The following is a 20,701-nucleotide window of genomic DNA, read 5'->3' as shown; positions in this document are numbered from 1 at the left end:
TGGCCCCTGTAAACTTTCCTTTTTCAGGATAACATATAAATGGAATCATACAGCATGTTGGCTTTGGGGTTTGGCTTCTTTCATGGAGTGTAATGCATTTGGGACTCCAGATGCTTTTGATTGCAGCAAGTTGGGTGGTTCTGAGATCAACATGGAAAACCAAGAGCATTCCTCTCTACCATTAATAACCAAGAGAAAATCTAATTTATTTTTTAAATTTATTTTTTATTTTTTAATATTTATTTATTTATTTATGGCTGCGTCAGGTCTTAGTTGCAGCATGTGGGATCTTTCGTTGTGGCGCGCGGGCTCAGTACTTGCGGCGTGTGGGCTTAGTTGCCCCACGGCATGTGGGATCTTAGTTCCCTGACCAGGGATCAAATCCACATCCCCTGCACTGGAAGGCGGATTCTTAACCACTGGACCACCAGGGAAGTCCCAAGAAAATCTAATTTTAAAAATGCACAATACCACCAGAACCCCCCTGAAGTTCTTAAGAATAAAGAAAGTGAAACATGCCCAAGATATTTATAGAGAAATTTGTAGCATATCGTGAAAAGACATTAAAGAGGACTCAGTAGAAGAGACCGTGTTCATGAAGAGGAAACCTGATAAAGATGGTGATTCTTCCCAAGTAAATCTGTAACTTCAGTGTACTCGCAATCAAAATGCAGATAAGGTTTTTCATGGAACTTGACAAGCTGTCATGACATTCATATAGAAAAACAAAGGCTAAGAATAGGCAAGACAGTTTTAAGAATATCAGGATTTATTATAAAGCTATGGAAATTAATACACTGTGGTATAGGTGCATGGCTAGTCGGTAGACCAGGGTAACAGAATGGGGAGCTGAAATGATACTATACACGTTAGAAAACGTTACAAGTGATGGTAGAATTGAAAATCAGTAGGAAAGAATTCAGTAAATGTTATTTGGACAGTTGGGATCTGTACAGAAAAGAGTAAAGTTGAATCCCTAACTCATAACATACATAAAGATAAGTTCCAGATGAATTAAAACCTAATAGTGAAAAAGCAAACATTAAACTCTTTTATGAGAAGATGTATGTGACCAGATTTCCTCAACAAGATATTAAAAAAACAAGCTATAAAGGAAAAGATTGATGCATTTATCATATAAAATTTAAAACTTCTGTACAACAGAAGACACCACAGCAAAGTTAAAAGAGCTTTTTATTGGGAAAAGATGTTTGCAATGCATATGTCCAAGGCATAATTTATACCCAGAATTCACAAAGAAGTCCTAAAAATCGGTAAGAAAAAGATGAATAACCTAATTGGGTGGGGGGGAGACGGAAGGGATATAAATAATTCAGTTAAGGGGGCCAAATGGCCAAAAGGCATAAAATGTTGATCAACTTCACTTGTAATTGAGGAAATGCAAATTAAAACAAACATGATATACTGTTTCACGTCAATCAGACTGGCAAAAATTTTTAAATCTGACTGTGTTAATTTGGCAAGAATGGGGAGCATCAGAACTCGTTTACACTGCAGGAAAGAGTAAAAACTGGTACAACCTCTCTGGGGAGTGGTTTTGCATTGTCTGGAGGAAGATGCTATGCCCTGTGACCCAGCAGTTCCACACTGTGTGTAAACCCTAGAGAAAGTCTCACATGTGCGCAGGGAGACGTGTATAAGAATGTTTGTTCCAGCCCTGTCTGTAATAGTGACAACTTGGAAATATGCATCAATAGAATGAATAAATAAACCGTAATATATTCATATAATGAATTAGTATACAGAGGTTAGAAATGATCTAGAAAGACAAGTCTCAACCTGGATCAAAATTTCAAAAACTGGCAAAAGGAGGCACAAATTTATCCACTTTGGGGGAGAAAATGTGTCAAAGTGTATCAAAATGTTTAGGATGTAAACCCCTTGACTCAATAATTCTATATCCAGAAATTTATCCCACAAATATATTCATACGAGAGTGCCAATATGTAAATACACACAAACACACACACAGATTTCTTTACAGCAATATTTATAACAATAAAAACTAAGAAGCATATTAGGTATCTATTGCTACACAACAAAATACCTAAAAAGTTAGCTGGTTAAACCTACAGTAAACATTTATTATCTCACATGGCTTCTGTGGGTCAGGAATTTGAGGAAACTTCAGCAGGATGGTTCAGCTCAAGCTTTTTTCATTAGGCTGTGGTTAAGTTATATGGGGGCTGCAGTTATCTGAGGGCTTCACTAGAGCTGAAGGATCCACATCCCGGATGGCTCCCTCACTTGACAGGCACATTGGCGCTGGATTTTGATGAGAGATTCACTTCCTCTCCAGGGCTGATTGCGTGTCCTTGCAACACGGTAGCTGATGTCCTGCACAGAAAATAATCTGAGAGGGGTGAAGCCACAGTGTCTTGTATGACATAAGTCTCAGAAGTCACACACTGCCATTTCCACCTTAGTCTGTTCTTTGGAGGTGAATCACCAAGTCTGGCCCACATTCAAGGGGACCTAAATTAAGCTTCACCTTTCGAAAAAACGAATGCCAAAAAAAAAAAGAATTTGTATACATATTTTAAAATCATTACAGGAAAAAAACTTAAACATCTGTTAATGAAAGGCTGGTTCAATGAACTATGACTGTTAACCCCTTCAGTAAAAAAAAAAAAAAAAAATTATAATACACACGTCTAATATAAAAATATGAATTACAGGTGACACTTGAACAACATGGGTTTGAAGTGCACAGGGCCACTTATATGCAAATTTTTTTCAATAAATATATTGGAAAATTTTGGGGGATTTGCAACAATTTGAAAAAACTCACAAACCATGTAGCCTTAGAAATATTGAAAAAGTTAACAAAAAGCTATGTCATGAACGCATAAAATATATGTAGATAGTAGTCTATCCTCAAATAAGGTGTGATATTTAATATAAATTAATAATGTGTTAGTTTTCTTACTGTTTTATAACTTTGCTTTCAAATAATTACATTATCATGCAGTATGCCTCTCTCTCTCATAATTGGAGAAATTATGTATCACCCTATCATCACAGATAAGTGGGTTTTTTTAATGTAACAATGTTTCCAATCCTGTATTAAGAATATTACTGTTGGAGTTCCCTGGTGGTGCAGTGGTTAAGAATCCGCCTGCCAATGCAGGGGACATGGGTTCGATCCCTGGTCGGGGAAGATCCCACGTGCCGTGGAGCAACTAAGCCCGTGCACCACAACTACTGAGCCTGCACTGTAGAGCCCACGAGCCACAGCTACTGAGCCTGTGTGCCACAATACTGAAACCCGCACCCCTAGAGCCCGTGCTCCACAACAAGAGAAGCCACCCCAATGAGAAGCCCGCCCACCACCACGAAGAGTAGCCCCTGCTCAACACAACTAGAGAAAGCCTGCGCGCAGCAACAAAGACCCAATGCAGCCAAAAATAAATAAATTTTTTAAAAAAGCATATTAATGTAATACCGTATGCCATAACAACTTTCTAACAATTCATTCATTAGTGTATAGGGTAGGCCACCGTGAAGCAATTCTATCTATCACACTGGGCTACCATAAAACAATCACATTGTTGCTTCTTCATTATCAATGTACAAATCATTATACCTGTAAATAAATATGAATTTCTTTTTCTTATTACCTTTTCATTTTTGATGCCTAGTGTTAGTAATACACATAACATCTACAGTGTTTTGTATCATATAAGACAATATTGATGTAGGTACTGACAGACGATTCATCTTGTAAACAGATGACATAAACTTATGGTATTGATAAACACAGTACAGTACTCTAAATGTATTTTCTCTTCCTTACAATTTTCTTAATAACATTTTCTTTTCTCTAGCTTACTTTATTGTAAGAATACAGTATATAATACATACAAAATATGTGTTTATTTTTTACGGTATTGGTAAAGCTTCTGGTCATCAGTAGGCTATTCGTAGTAAAGTTTGGGGGGAATCAAAAGTTATACATGGATTTTTGACTGTGCAGGGGTTTGGCATCCCTAACCTTCACATTATTCAAGGGTCAACTGTATATTTTCCGATTATATACATATACGCTTGACTAATTAAAAAAAAAAATGTCAAAAACTGGGAATTCCCTGGTGGTCCAGTGGTTAGGACTCCGTGCTTTCACTGCTGAGTGTGCGGGTTCAAACTATGGTCAGGGAACTAAGATCCTGCAAGCCGCGCAGCGTGGCCAAAAAAAAAAAAAAAACTTCAGGGACTTCTCTGGTGGTCCAGTGGTAAAGAATCTGCCTTCCAACGCAGGGGATGCGGGTTTGATCCCTGGTTGGGGAACTAAGATCCCATGTACCACGTGCCACCTAAGCCCACGTGCCATAACTTCTGAGCTCGCGTGCCTCAACAAGAGAGCCTGCGTGCTGCAAACTACAGAACCCACGTGCTCTGGAGCCTGCGCACCACAACTAGAGAGAGAAAACCCATGTGCCACAACTAGAGAGAAGCCCGCACGCCACGATGAAAGATCCTGCGTGCTGCAACTAAGACCTGACACAGCCAAAAAAATAAATAAAATAAATAAATATCTTTTAAAAAATTTCAAAAACAAGTTTGAGTGAAAATATTTCAGTGGAATACATATAGTGTGATTCCATTTATATAATGTTTAAATAGATATAAATAATTTTTTTGTTGTTTAGGCATGGCTTATGTAGTTGATAAAAACATGGTGAGAATGATAAGCACCAAATTCAAGATGGTGCTTGTTTGGGGGAAGGAGGGAGAGAAATGTATGAGGAAAGAGTATATAGGAGACTTCAAATATATCTCTCACGTTTTAAGTTTTCCCATATTAAAAATTGTAGCATATTTATTGGAATGCCAAAAGGAGCTCAAGAACCGAGGAGTACCCTTCTGTTAGAGAGTGAAAATGGTCTTGGAAATTAATTCTCATAGAAATAAATCAAAATTGATTCATAAACTCTCAGGAAAAAACCTACAGAGGACAGTAATTAGAAATTGTATATTTTTTGCATCAATGCTGAGCGAGCATTGCTGCCAGCCCTGGGGCCCCCCAGCAGGGCTGGGAAATGGTGGAGCTGGCAGAGGCAGGGGCGACCGAGTGTTAAGGGGAACCTGTAGACTCGGCTGAGATGGAATCGGGTGCGGGCTCACCCTCTGGGACCCTCCACTTCCAGTGGCTGCTGCCCTTGGGCTTGGTGAGCCCAGCCCTAGGTGGGGCTCGGTCAGGCTTTCAACAGACCTCCCATCTCTCTTCTTATGAAATTATACCTCCTTGGAGATTAACTAGAGAATGAAGAGAAGCCCCTAGGCCCTACTTGGAGCAGGTATCATGTCATTCAAGCTGAAAGAAAAGAGCATATTGTTCACTTGGAAAGGAATAACAACTCCCCTCGTTAAATGCCTGACTGCTAGCACCACCCAGCAAATATCCTCTACTACCAAGTTCCAGTAGGTGATTCAGCCGGTCTGTAATGAACAAAAGACAACTGAATGAGGAAATGGACTTGTATTATTCAGAGGAAAGAAGAATGTCTTTTCTTTCCTTGAACAAGAAAGGAGACTGACAAAAATTCTTTGCTTGCCCAAACTTTCGTCAGGTTCCTGAACCGTCTCCTAGGCCCATCCGTGTAGTTTGTTGTAAAATCTGGTTTTAGCAAGAACCTCCACCCTGCGCCCATATCTGATCACCCAAGATGTCTGATGAGGTTCTTTGTCCTCCACCCCGCTTCCCCGCCCAGTGATGTCTGATCACCCTGGCTTGTCTTCAGCAAGAATCGGTTAGATTGGTTTAGCCAGAATACCCCTCATCCCTGATGTTTCCTCTTAGTAATTTTCCATCCACTGACCCCCACCGTGCTCCTTGGCTATAAATTCCCCCTCGCCCATGCTGTATTTGGAGTTGAGCCTGGTCTTTCTCCCCACCCCCCTGTAAAATCCCTTTACAGTGATCCCTATACTTATGTCGATAATAAAGTCTGCCTTACCATCTTCAAAAAAAAAAAAAAAAGAAATTCTATATTTTTATGTTACTAAGAACAAAAAGCACAAAATGTAATCAATGTAAATTTTAATACCTTTTAATGTTCAGAGGAAACAATGTACCTTCATGACTTGGAAGACCTTTTGTGAAAATTCATTTTTTTAATATTTTTTATTGAAGTAGAGTTGATTTACAATGTTGTGTTAGTTTCTGGTGTACAGCAAAGTGACTCAGACACATACATATGTGTATTATATATATATACTTTTTCATATTCTTTTCCATTATGGTTTATCCCAGGATATTGAATATAGTGCCCTGTGCTATGCAGTAGGACCTTGTTGTTTATCCGTTCTATATATATTATAATAGTTTACGTCTACTAATCCTGAGGTCCCAGCCCATCCCTCTCCTACCTCCTCTCCCCCTTGGCAACCACAAGTCTGTTATCTATGACTGTGAGTCGTTTCTGTTTTGTAAATAAGTTCATTTGTGTCATATTTTAGATTCCACATTCAAGTGATATCATACGGTATTTGTTTTTCTTTTTCTGACTTACTTCACTTAGTATGTTAATCTTTAGGTCCATCCATGTTGCTGCAAATGGCATTATTTCATTCTTTGTTACGGCTGAGTAGTATTCCATTGCATATATGTACCACATCTTCTTTATCCATTTATCTGTCAGTGGACATTTAGGTTGCTTCCATGTCTTGGCTACTGTAAATAGTGCTGCTATGAACATAGGGGTGCATGTAACTTTTCGAATTATAGTTTTGTCCGGATATATGCATAGGAGTGGGATTGTTGGATCATATGACAACTCTATTTTTAGTTTTTTGAGGAACCTCTATACTGTTCTCCATAGTAGCTGTACCAATTTACATTCCCACCAACAGTGTAGGAGGGTTCCCTTTCCTCCACACCCTCTCCAGCATTTGTTAGAAAATTCTTTTTTTTAATATGGCACATTATTTAATAAAAATTATATATAACATGTACACACAGAAAAGTACATAGAACATATGTGTACAGTTTAATATACATTTATGATTATAAAGCAAAACTCTGCATAACTACCATCCAGGTCAAGAAATTCAGTATTCTGGTAGCCCCTATGTGGTGTACCATTTCTTTTTTTTCTTTTTTTTTTCTTCAGGCTCATTTAATCCATACAACAAACCATGATATAGTTATTGTTCTTCCCCTTTTTACACATAAAGAAATTGAGATTGAGAGAGCATAAAACCTATGCCAAATCACCATGTTACCATAGCATGAGCCGTAATTTGAATTCAGTCTGTCAGACAACCTCGAAACCCCATACCCTATTCACTACACTACAGAGACCTCTCCAAGCTGGGGTAGATCTTACTTTCTGCTCTTATGGTGTACCGTTTCTTAAATTCAATTTGTTTTATCATAACATGAACAACTGTACAAATAGACCTGTTGTTTTACGTTTAAAAATTAATTTCAGAAAAAAATATTGCTAGTATTGATTTTTTTTTAATTTTCAAGATAACTTGGCATTGGGAAATGTTGGCCCAACACTAAGATGCCTGAGAAGACTGTGGAAGATACTGTCGTTTCATGGTTTACAAAAGTCTTGGCCCCAGTTGGTGACGGTGGTGCCACAGCTTGTAGCTGAGCCCTAGGCCAACAGTTGCTCCCCTGCAGTCACTCCAGGCTCCGGGGAACGGTGGGCAGTCCTTCTCGATGACGATAACTAGTGCCACAGTTAACCGTTAATTCCTGTGAGCAATACCTCTGTTCCTCGGTCAGAAGTTGATAAGTAGCTTCAGAGTTGCATTTTCCTGACATTGGCCAATGGGGTAGGTGTATGGTCTTTGCCATTTTGGACTGCATTTGCTGTCTGCCTGGGACTCTGGGCACTTTGAAAAAAACTCTTGGGGCAGATTGCCCGTGATGGTTGGGTGAAGGGCCCAGGACCCAAGGACCGGGAAACATCACCCTAGACCAGGATTTCTCCGCCTCGGCACTTCTGATGCTGTGGACTAGATGGTGCTTTACTGGGGCTGCTGTATGTTGTAGCACGTTTAGCAGCGTCCCTGGTCTCCACCCACTAGATACCAATAGCTTTCTCTCAGCTGTGACAGCCACTTTCCAGACGTTGCCCAGATGTCCCCCAGGCAGCTAAATCACCCCCAGTTGGGAACCACTGCCTTACAGGGTAGAATTCACATGAGGCTCATGGTCCCTCCACTGCAGCTGTGGAGGAGGTGGGAGAGGCAACCCGGCTGAAGACCCCTAATTTGGAGCAGTAGGAGGAATTAGGGCAAAGATAGGAGGAATGCAGCAGGCAGACAGATGGAGGCAGTAAGTTGGGGAGGGGCCTTCTGGGTAGCAGTAAATGGCAGTGGGCAGAGGGAGGGTGGGTGCAGAGCTCTGCGGCTCTGAGGCGCCGGGCAAGGCTTTGTTCACAGAAGACTGGGAGGAGTGTATTAGCACAGAGCCCCGTCTCCCCTCTAAAGAATGGCACTCAAGGGCTTCCCTGATGGCGCAGTGGTTAAGAATCCGCCTGCCAATGCAGGAGACACGGGTTTGAGCCCTGGTCCAGGAAGATCCCACATGCCACGGAGCAACTAAGCCCGTGCGCCACAACTACTGAGCCTGCGCTCTAGAGCCCGTGAGCCACAACTACTGAGCCCGCATGCCATAACTACTGAAGCCTGCGCGCCTAGAGCGCGTGCTCCGCAACAAAAGAAGCCACCGCAATGAGAAGCCTGCGCACCACGATAAGGAGTAGCCCCTGCTCGCCACAACTAGAGAAAGCCCGCGCGCAGCAAGGAAGACCCGACGCAGCCAATACACACATACATACATACATACATACATATATACATAAATAAATAAAATTAAAAAAAAAAAAGAAAAGAATGGCACTCAAGCCTTCCCTTCCCGCTCTTGAGCCAACCTTGAGCTCTTAAGCAGCATTAGATCTTTCTAAGAATTCTACCACTTTCCTCTTGACCTTGTAGAGAGAGTTATGTGAATCTCTCAAGTGGGCTGGTTCCTTGGAGAGAGATTGCAATTGTTTGACATTTATTCACCCATCAGACATTTGTCCGGCACCCACTTGGGCAAGGGCTGTGTGAGGTGCTAGGGACCCCACTAATCACCCAGGCCTGGATGGTCTGACTCAACCAGCCCAGGCAGCCCTGGGAGAAGACAGTAAGCCTGTCGTCAGGCTACCCAGGTCACATCCCAGCTCGGCTCCTGGCTGTTGTGTCTCTTTGGGCCTCAGTACCTAGTCCCTAGTCTGTAAAATGGAGTAGTAAGAATTCTTATCCCGTATGGGCGTTGAGAGAATTGAGAGAATATACAGGCTGTAGAGCAGTGCCTGGCATTAGTGAGTACTCAGTGATATTAATATCATTATTTTTAATTTTTTTTTAAATTAAAACTACTACATAAGGACTGTAATAGACTTAACAAGTGTCAAGAAAATTCTGAGGGACACGTGATCAAAGACTCACAGAAGTGGCTCTTTTGAGATGGGTCTTAAAGGATTAGTGAGACTTTCTCAGGGGGGAAAAAAAGGGTTGTGGGAAGATCATGCACTAAAATTCAGGCAGAAGAGCGAGACAGCAGGAAGTCACAGATTGTGAGCTTGTGAGCCCGGCTCACTGGGGGACAGCTGCTGGCCTTAGGGTCCGGAGCTAAGGGAGGGGGGTCTGGGAGGCCAGGAAGGAGAAGGGCCTTGTCAGGGGGACTCAGTCTGAATGGACATAAGTCCCAAGCCCCTTTGGCTTGGACCTGCTTCATTTGTTACTTCTGTTTTCCAAAATAGATTTAGAAGAGCTTGCCATTTTCATCCCATTCTCCCTCCCCTGGGCAGTGAAATACTGAGTCTGCTCCCTTCCATGTCTGTGTTTCAGAGCTTTTAGAGACTGGAAAGCAAATTCGTCTTGCTGTTCCTGTGCTGTCAAAAGGGAACCAGGTGGGGGGATGCTGGCAGCCACTTCACATGCAAGTCCAGCAGACGGACGGAGCACTGACCTCCCTTGCCTGGGTGCCCATGCTTCCCACCTCTGTGACCGCTCAGGAGATGTTGTTGGCCACTGGGGTTCACGGAGGAGCAGATCCGTGGGCCACTGGGTCGAGATGCATTTTCCACCTGTCTCTTCTGCTGCTCACACGCTGCCTCAGGGCAGGGGCTAGACACCACCCTGGCAGATGTGGCTAATAAGCAGGACATCTGTGCCAAAGGACAGTGTGTTTATTTCTCTGGCGCCTGTGGAGTTGTGCCCAAGGCTTTGCTGAATCAGACCAGTGCTGTCTGGCATCCCCTTGCTGCTGAGACCTCAGTCCCAAGGTCACGAGTGTCCCCTGGATGGCTCTGGCCTTTGCTTCACCACTCTCTGAAACTTCCCAGAGTGAACATATATTTACTGAGCACTTACCAGGCCCAGGGGGTGTGGTTACGTGAGCGAGATAGACACCATCCTCGACTTTGTGGAACTTAAAAGTCTTGTGGGAGAGACAGACATTGAATAAACCATTGCACGTGGTATGGATAAGGGCTAAGAAAGGGGACTGTCCAGGGAGTGGCAGTGAAGAACAGGAGAGGAACCTCATCTTCAGGGGATGCTGAGGTCAGGAAGGGCTCACAGAGGAAGGAAGACTCTCCCTGGTATCTGAGAATACTGCTTAGGGGGCGGGACAGCATGGGGGTGTTGGGGAGACCCCCCCCCCCTCTCTGAGCTGGCTTGTGACAGAATCCAGTGGGCTTCCCCAAGCTGCCTGTGTCTTTGGCACTGTGGCCATCCCTCTCTCTCTTAAATTTCTTGCTTCCTTTCAGACTACTCGTTTGTCCCCTTAGCTGTCTTATCTTGCTCCCCAGATATAATTTCGGCCTTTCCAGAGGATGGCCCCATTTTTGGCTTCATGACCTCAAACCACCCTGCTGTGTTGCCAAATGACAGATTGAAGGAGGTGGGTGTGGAGCTGTAACAGGACATAGAGGTTCCTAAGCATGTCCCAGCCATGGGACATTTGCCAGGGCATTCAGAAAAATTAATCAAGCCTCACAGCAGCATTTTCTGTAGCTTGGAGGATGCTTCTTGCATCGAAGATGACATTTTCCATCAAATAGGATGAATGAAAATCACATTTCTCTTTTTTTCCCCTCTCTCTCCCCTCCAGGCTAATATTTGGCACCCTTTACCCTGCATATTCTTCCTACAAGGCTGTGAAATCGAAGGACATTAAAGAATATGTAAGTAGCACTTTTGGGGGGCGGGGTGGTGGTGGTGATGGGGTTAGATGGGGGAAGCTGGGCATGAAGTGCAGGGGCGGGGCGCAGATGCCCTCTTTGGTGGGTACTGGGAGCAGGGCAGTACGGCGACCTGCTGAGTGTGACCCAGGAGTCCTCTCCCGGCTAGACCTCCTCTTTAGAACTAGAGTGTGGAAGTGAGCAGAGCGGGGAGGCCTGGCAAGAGGAAATGGCACCTGGAATAGGAGGCCCCCAGTGGCCATAGGCCACTCTATGGCCTTGGAAGAGTGACTTCATCTCTCTGAACCTCAGTTTCCTTGTCTGGACTGGAAAGCAGCATTACTGGGAGACAGTCTGGCATTGGGGGCAGGAGCACAGGTCCTAAAGTCCAGCAGACCCTGCCCAGCAATTCTGATCCCCGTGCCGGTTCTGTGATTTGAACACCCCACTGTTTAAGCCCTGTTGCTTTGTAAGCTTTTAGAGGGCAGGAGTTACCATCGTCCTATGACTGTTTCCCACTGCACCTTGCAGAGGCCTGAACACACGGGCAGGGGATTAGGAGTACTTACTGGTGGGAGGATTGTATTACTGTTGGGTGATTTGGGTGCCCCAGTCACAGCCCTAAATGTGCTGGGCACCTCTGCGCAGGAGAACCTTCAGACCACACCTTGATTGATGAAGACCTGTGGGGGGTGGCTGGGGAGGGAGGAGTGTCCCTCCCCAGGGAGGACAGTATCCCAGGTCGAAGTACGAAAGATATAGATTTTGTCATCAAGAGACTGAAGTCAAGTCCTGGCTCTGACGTCTGATTGACACAATGCTTGACAAGAATCTTAACTTCCAAGAGCCTCGGTTTCCTTATCTGAGCAGTGGGTGGAAATCAACAATCCTAGCGCCTAGTGTTGTGAGGGACAAAGGGTCTTTGCTCTGCTTTTACTCAGAAGAGCTCACTTGGCAAGTTAGGCACAGGCAAAGAAATCATTCAAAGCAGGTTTGGAAGTTCTCAGCTTTCCCAGGATGTCTTTCGGATGAAACCAGCCACCTCCAGGTCAGCTCAACTAGAGCTGCCTACACCCTCTCTCTGAGTTTCCTAGAACTGCTTGCCTGGCTTGCATTTGCTACGAAGCAGGGGATCCAGACGGGGCGTGTTCTCCTGTGGAGGCTGGGTCCCCAGCATGTGTCTGTGAAGGAATCTCAGAGTGTGAACTATAAATAGCTGTTAAGTTGCAAGCACAGAACCTCATGATTCCTAATGGACTCCGCCCAGGGGAAAGCCCTGGGCAGCCTCCTCCAGGTCACCCTTTCCCTGACTGCTTCCAGCCTGGGGACGGGGGACGCTGTGCCAGGAAAGGAAGCAAAGCAGGGGTCACCGCAGTTCAAGGTCTGATCCTCCGATTTGCAGGGGTAGAAACTCAACGCTGTCCGCTCATCCGGGAGAGAGCAAACCCTGGTGAATTGTTTTGCTGTATCTAAACTCACAGGAGCCTGGTTTATGACTAGAACGGCAATCATTAATTTAAACTGAAAAATATAACTGACAAGCAGAGCAACTGTTTGTGCTGGCGGTGAGCACGTGCTTTTCCCAGGAGGGAAAGCTTGAGAGCTAAGATTAGACAGTTTCTTGGTAAAAATGGAACTGGAAGCAAGGTGCCCAGTGGTATTAAGGGAGACCTGCCTCCTTTTCCTGCGCTTTTTCACATGCGCTCAACTCACACACTTGCGTGCGTGCTCACATGCTTTCTCCCACACGCATTCACACTCACTTCTTTCCCTCCTTTTGACCAACAGACCCATTTGTCCAAGAGAGAAACCTGGAAACTTCCTTTAACTCCTGTCCCTTCCTCACCACCCATCCCCACCCAGACGCCCAGGTGGTGACTATGACCCTTCCTCTCTATCCTCTTTATAATCTTTCAAACCAGGTCTCTCCTTCTGTGCTACCTCTCTCTTCAGTGAGGCTCTCATCATCATTCCCTGGAATGTCACAGTGGCCCCGTGTATTTGATTTTTTTATTGCCACGGTAACAAATTACCATGAATTTAGTGGCTTAAAAGAACACAAATGAGGGCCTTCCCTGGTGGTCCAGTGGTTAGAACTCCAGGCTTCCACTGCAGGAGGCACAGGTTCGATCCCTGGTCGGGGATCTAAGATCCCACAAGCTGCACGGTGCAGCCAAAAAAAAAAAAAAAAAAAAAAAACCCACAAATGTATTATCTCACAGTTCTGGAGGTCAGAAGTTGGATGGGTCTCACTGGGTTGAAATCAAGCCTCCTTTTGGAGGCTGTAGGGGAGAGTCCATTTCCTTGCCTTTTCCAGTTCCTGGAGGCCACCTGCATTCCTTGGCTCGAGCCTCCTTCTCCATCTTCAGAACCAGCAGCATTGCGTCTCCCACCGTTCTTCCGTAATCCTGTCTCCCTCTGACGGCAACCAGGAAAGGTTCTCCACTTGTAAGGATCATGTGAATACATTGGGTCTGCCTGGATAATCCAGGATAATCTTCCCATCTGAAAGTCCTTAACTTAATGACTGCAAAGTCCCATTTGTCTTATAATGTAATATACTCACAGGTTCTGGGGATTAGGACGAGGACGTTTTGGGGGCAGGGGCTGTTATTCTGCCTGCCATACCGCTAACTGGTTCCTCCACCTCCTGTACCTCATCTCATGCTCTGTTGTCTACATCACTTCTACAAGCCTTTGAAAAATGGAAATCTATTCATTTTACTCCCCCTGGATCCTTTCATGGCTGCTTATTACCTGCAGGATGAAGTCCAAACTCCATTAGACAGTGTTGAACCTTCTTGATCTTGCTCTCCCTACTTTCCAGCCACTTCTCTACAAGCACTCAATGCTTCTTTTTTTTTTTTTAATATTTCTTTATTTTCTTTATTTTTTTGGCTGTGTTGGGTCTTAGTTGCGGCACGTGGGATTTTTTTTGTTGCGGTGGGCGGGCTTCTCTCTAGTTGTGGCGCGAGGGCTCCAGAGCACATGGGCTCTGTAGTTTGTGGCACATGGGCTCTCTAGTTGAGGTGTGCAGGCTCAGTAGTTGTGGCACACGGGCTTAGTTGCCCTTCAGCATGTGGGATCTTAGTTCTCTGACCAGGGATCGAACCCGCATCCCCTGCATTGGAAGGCGGATTCTTTACCACTGGACCACCAGGGAAGTCCCACGTTCAGTGCTGTTGTTCTCAACACCCAAAGTGTGGTCTGTGGACTGGTGTTATCGACATCACCCAGGAGCTAGTTAGAAATGCAGAGTTTCAAGCCCTACCCAGACCTCCTGAAGAAAAATCGGCATTTTTAACAAGATCCTCAATTTGAGAAACACCGCTCTTGACGTTCATAGCTTTTTATGTCTTTCCAAACTTACTGCACTAGTCAAGGTTTTGAGACAAAAACTTATACAGAAAGGAATTTATGGGACTTCGTAGGATTAACTAGAAGCCTGGGGAAAGATACTCAGAAATTGGGGAAGATCTGAGAAGGCTGGGTGACAGCCAAGCTTATACCTCAGGAAGGGTCTGGTTAGGAAGCTGCTGCCCAGGTCACCACCATGGAACTGGCTGCCAGCTGCCCATGGCTTTGGAACATTTCATGAAGATTCAAAACCCTGGATAGGGGCATTTGATTTTTCCAAGCCTGGATAATAGGCCTTGCCTCCCATAAAGACCTGCATGCTGGGAGACGCCCTCCAAATGAGAAGGCTTTGGATGCTGGTAGTTTAAAAAAAATACATACACACACGCGCACACACACACACACACACACACACACACACACACACACACACACACACACACACACCTCACCCTCAGAGATACTGCACGTTTGGTTTCAGACCACAACAATAAAATGAATATCACCAAAAAGTGAGTCACACAAACTTTTTGGTTTCCTACTGCATATAAAAGTTGTCTTTACATTATGCTGTAGTCTATTGTGCAGTAGCATTATGTCTAAACAAACATGATACACACCTTTATTAAAAGATGATGCTTGGTGGGGGGGAAAAAAAAAGATAATGCTTTGGGGAAAATGGCACCAATAGACTTGCTTAACCATAAACCTTCAATTTGTAAAAAAAAAAAAAAAAAAACACCACAATATCTGCAAAGTGCATTAAAAAAAGCGCAGTAAAACGAGGTATGCCTGTATATTATATATATGAAAATATATAGTATAATGATCTATATTACAGTTACTTCTTGGGCTGCACAACATCCACATCCACTTTTTTACCCAGGTTTTGGCTTTTAAAAAAAACCTTCCAGGGCTTCCCTGGTGGCGCAGTGGTTGAGAATCCGCCTGCCAATGCAGGGGACACGGGTCCGAGCCCTGGTCTGGGAAGAGCCCACATGCCGCGGAGCAGCTGGGCCCGTGAGCCACAATTACTGAGCCTGCGCAACTGGAGCCTGTGCTCCGCAACAAGAGAGGCCGCGATAGTGAGAGGCCCGCGCACTGCGATGAAGAGTGGTCCCCACTTGCCACAACTAGAGAAAGCCCTCGCACAGAAACGAAGACCCAACACAGCCATAAATAAATAAATAAATATTTAAAACAAACAAACAAACAAACAAAAAACCTTCCAGGGACTTCCCTGGTGGCACAGTGGTTAAGAATCCGCCTGCCAATGCAAGGGACACGGGTTCGAGCCCTGGTCCGGGAAGATCCCACATGCCCCAGAGCAACTAAGCCCGTGCGCCACAACTACTGAGCCTGTGCTCTAGAGCCCGTGAGCCACAACTACTGAAGCCAACGCGCCTAGAGCCCATGCTCCGCAACAAGAGAAGCCACCGCAATGAGAAGCCCGCGCACCGCAACGAAGAGTAGCTCCCACTTGCCGCAACTAGTGCAAGCACGCGTGCAGCAACGAAGACCCAACTCAGCCAAAAAGAAAAAGAAAAGAAACCTTCCAACAAGAATTCTCTGCCACTCATTTACTGATGCTTGCTAAATCCAATTCTTCATCTGAGTCCAGCTCCAGATCCAGTATCCTCCGGCTCTGACAGGATCTAACCTTATATTCAACACTCTAAAAATTAAATTGTCAAGTGAACCATCACTGATACACCCTATATACTATATTAGGGGGAGAAGGAGAATAAATAAAAATAAAATTAGTTAAAATATTTAAATCTATACATAACACAGAAAGGAAGAAAATGGATAGAAGGCACAGTCCTTATTTAGGCAAGTGGTCATGAGTTCATAGTTGGTATTTATGTCTTTTGTTAAAAGATGATTTTTAAAAGGGTAAAATAATGATTCTTGTACAAATATAAAATTAACACATGTTGAAAATTTTACTTAACTCATTAAGTAATGAGAGAACCAGTAAGGTGTTAAAAAACAGTTCAGAGGAGACTCCAAAGAACAGATATATAGAAGCATTGAGGAATGACTAAATGAATTTGTTCATAGATATTCAACTGATTTCTTGGGAAGTAGGGCCATTGGACCCAATTGTACCTCCATTGGACAAAATTCTTTGGCACATCTATAGACTAAATTATTTGCATTGTAATCAGTTTTCTGAAACTTACAAAGTTGCGAAATAGCTCAAAGACATTGTAAAACAAGACACCTGCAGAATTAAGATAACTCGGAAGGCTGCTCTGGACAGCACCTAGCATTCCACGGGACACCCATTCCAAAGTCTTTCGCAACGTTTCCTATTACTTCCCTCTTCCACCATCCATCCAGTGCTCCCCGGTGCCTTCAGTGTGGTTTCTTCTCCAGGCGTGTGGCCTAAATCTTCATTCCTGAGGAATCTGAGGCCTTAGTAGTCTTACCTCTGTAGGGTTGTAGTAGTGATCCATTGACTTTACCTCTAAATAAGACAATACTAGGGGATCCCCTAGAGGATCCTTAAATTCCATCCACCCTCCTTCCTGCCACATTGTGTAGTAGCAACTCCAGTTCCCCTTGATAAGCAGGATCAGTCACCCCATGAAAGCCCATAAGTCCCTTTATTATCTATTTCCTAGTGGCATGGTGGTCTTGAAATGGCCAGGTGACCTTCTAGTCTCTGCTTCCACTTCATCAGAACCATTTTATATCCCTCATGGAAGCATCCATCTTTCGAGTACTAAAGTTATTAAAAAGCAGAGCTCAGAGGTTTGAGGATGAGAAGCAGAAGTGTTGTGAGTGGGTTAGACCAGTGATTCTCAAACTTTAACATGCATATGAATAAATAGAGAGTTTTATTAAAATGCAGGTTCTGATCCATTAGCTCTGGAGTAGGGTCTGAGATTCTACAAGCTCCTAGGAGTTTCCAGTGGTGCCAGCCCATGAACCACACTTTGAGTTAAAAGGAGCTAGCATTAGGCTTAATCATAAGAAACACCACCCTCATTTCCTTGGCCCCTGAACCTTTAGATTCTGGCTAAGATGCAGTACCTTGTGTTGGTCACTAGTTCAGAGAGGAAACTGCATTCTCTAGGGCAGCATATCACCTCACAGAATGCTGACTCCCACCTGGTTCTTTTCTGGAACTCTCCAAAGCTCTTGTAGCATTGTATAAGGCCAGCTGCCTCAGGGCATTGGGGTACATGATTAGATCAGTGATTCCCCAAAACATCAGCCTATTGTCATATTTCTTTTGCTGTAAAAGAGAGCCCTTGGTCAGAAGCAATGTTGGGATACATCAAAATGAAAAGGGCACTCACTGAGTCCACAGCTTGCTCTATGGCTGCCAGAAACATGGCAGTGGGAAAAGCAAGTCCACATACCCACTAAATGAATATTCCAGAAAAGAGTCTATGCTGCCCTTTCTATGAAGGAAGGGGCTTGTTATGATGAGCCCGCTCCCAGGATGCTGGCTGGTGCCTTAAGATATGGTACTGTCCTAGAGATACGTAGTCACTACTGCTGGCAACTTGGTGTCTGAGCAGGGTCATGGCCAGGTCGCCCTTGGTGAGAGGGATGAACATTACTGAGTCCATGTGTTCCCTCTGTCTACATGACCACTGGTCCATGAGCCCATTGAACATGCAATATCATGCTGAGGTAAAAGGCTCATAGACATCCATAGGGCTGGTCATCTCATCCACCTGATTACCAAGAGCCTCCTCTGCCATCAGGACCTTTTGGTGAGCATTAGCAAGAACCACAAATATTTGCATTCTGGGGGCCCATTCATATAATTTCCAAACCACCTCAACACCAATCGCTCAGTCTTGTCCCTTCCAAGTACCTCATCATCTATCCAAATTCTTACCTGGTGTTTTAAAATGTATCCCAGATTTGTTTTAATCAGGTATGGTAAGGCATGCAGACACAGAAATGGCTCATGGAGGAAGAAGGTTTTACTCACAGTTCCCTGGAAGTAGGAGGCACAGCACACCATGCAGGGCCACATGGAGAAGCACCAGGGTCAGTGAGGAGTTAGAGGGAAAGTGAGGGGAAAATGTGGGCAATGACCTTTATCATGGTTTCTGTGGGAAAGGCAAGGCAAGGCAGAGTAAGCAAGCTTAGAACTGGCTAGTTGGAATAATTTCAGCAGGCTCTGGAGTGTGGGGGCTGCCTCTAGTTATCTGGTACCAGGTCCTGGGATGATTAGGGCTGGGAAGTATTGGCTCAACCTACGAGAGCTCCATAAAGGAGGTAGTTTGGAGTATGGATCCTGGATTGGTCAGTTTGCATGTTTGCTCTGGGGCAAGAATGTCTCAAGAATTAGCTAGTCCTAGAGGGGGCAGTCTCTCTCCAGTCAGCAGGACCCCAGATGTCACAGCATCAAGACTACAGAAAATAAGAAAATACAGTTAATAAACCTGGTGACAGTATAAATGTATTAGCTCAGGACATTTCTCCTTCCAGGCTGACTGTGCTGCTCAAAGTTCTGCCTGCAGGGAATTTCCTTCCCCACTCTCTCCAGGTCACCCCTGACTATACAGTTGTCCACTGTGAGCTCGTGCCAGCAGATGGTGCAGACTCATCTGTCAACCAGGCTCACATTTGTCCTTCCTCAGTCATTTGGCATAGGGAATTCCCCGTGAGGCTGAAGCAGGGCCCGGATGCAGGAGGGAGTGTGAGAGGCTCAAGAAATATTAGTGTGACTGCGTCGGGGAGGCTAAAGGTGAGGCGAGGCTAAGAGGTGGCTGAGTTTGCTGTCTCCATGACTCATGGGGGAGGCCTTTTGCAGGCTCCCAGGAGCCCTGGGAGCAGGGTCTCATGGGCTGTGGGGTCTCAGCCCGCCTCTGTGGCTCATGGAAGGTCAACAAGCTCTGCTTCCCACCCTTTATTATGGCCTAGGGTTACCACTGCTCTCCTGTCTTCTCATTCCTGTGCTTGACCAGTCCAGAGGGAGTTCCCAGTTATGCTGTCAACTGTCCCCTCCAGAGTTGCCCCCAGTGATAACCTCGCAAATCAGCAATAACTTTCTGTCTCTTTTTTGTATGCCGGCCCACCCAAGCTCCCCCTCATCTTGCAGGGAATTTTGGGTAGAATCCCTCAAACCTGGCAAGTTCTATTTCAAATCTTGGAAAAATAACTTACATTTGGTTTCTCTGAGGCCTAGTGGGGAAAACCATTTCCAGGTAATTTATTTATGGTTTCCATGAATGAGTCACCAGTATTTCATTTACCTTGTTAAGCTCAGTGAGTCATTCTCAGACCCTTCCTTCTGCATGAAAGTGTTTTAACGTGGAGGAGTACATGATGGAAACTTCTTTTAGGCTAACACTTCCAGCCTCCTCTCTGCCTTGGCTCCCTTACCTTTGTCTTCAGCCCCAACCCCCATCCTGAAATGTAGTTTTGCCTTTCCAGAGACCTGTTGGGCATTCTTCTTGGATGTCCTCCGGGACCCTCAGACTGTCCTCTGCCTCATGGAGCTTAGCTTCTTCTCCCTAAATTGACTCTTTCTTTACTTTCTTGCTAGTGTGAGAGGCTCCATAACTATCAGTCACTCATGCCCTGGCTTCACCAGGACCCTTTCATCCCGTGTATACCTAGCCATCCATCTCATGGGGAGCATATGTTGCTTTGCAAGCTATCTAGTTTTGTTTTCTCAAAAAGCCACCTAGACCAGTATTTTCCAAAGTATATTCCATCTCAACCTTTTTGAGACCGTTCTTTCTTTTCCATTCACAACACCCAACATTCTAATCCAGGCATTTAAAACATATTCACCTAGAACCTACTATGTGCCAAGAACTGTTTTGGGTACAAAAGATATAATGATGTGCAAGAAGAACTGGTCTCTACTCTCAGGGAACTTACAATGTAGGAAGAAAAACATCAGAATAAACAGGTACTTTCAAAGTATCTGTACCATTTATCATAAATGGGTATTGGATTTATTAATTATTGATTCATTTTCTAAAAGATATGGGCCCTTGGCACATTTTAAGTTGGGTTTTGTCTTATTATTGAGTTGTATGAGTTCTTTATTATTTGGACACAAATACTATATCAGATATTGATTTGCAAATATTTTTTCCCATTTTGTGGGTTGTCTTTTCACTTTCTTAATGGTATCCTTTGAAGTA

The 20,701-nt window shown here is 44.4% G+C and overlaps 1 protein-coding gene across 3 annotated transcripts in view; it reads left to right on the top strand.

Annotated features, from left to right (window-relative positions):
• The window catches only part of REEP1 (receptor accessory protein 1), a 114,903-nt gene that overhangs the window by 41,798 nt on the left and 52,404 nt on the right, over nt 1-20,701 (top strand). For all 3 annotated transcript variants that reach the window (XM_068564380.1, XM_068564379.1, XM_068564378.1), the window contains exon 2: nt 11,144-11,216. In XM_068564380.1, the coding sequence (XP_068420481.1) occupies nt 11,144-11,216 (73 nt within the window). The remainder of the gene's footprint in view (nt 1-11,143; nt 11,217-20,701) is intronic.

Source organism: Eschrichtius robustus, chromosome 15 (assembly GCF_028021215.1).
Source record: "Eschrichtius robustus isolate mEscRob2 chromosome 15, mEscRob2.pri, whole genome shotgun sequence".
Taxonomy (NCBI): domain Eukaryota; kingdom Metazoa; phylum Chordata; class Mammalia; order Artiodactyla; family Eschrichtiidae; genus Eschrichtius; species Eschrichtius robustus.
Note: the sequence above shows the minus strand (reverse complement) of the source record. Positions and strands in the feature narration are given on the sequence as shown.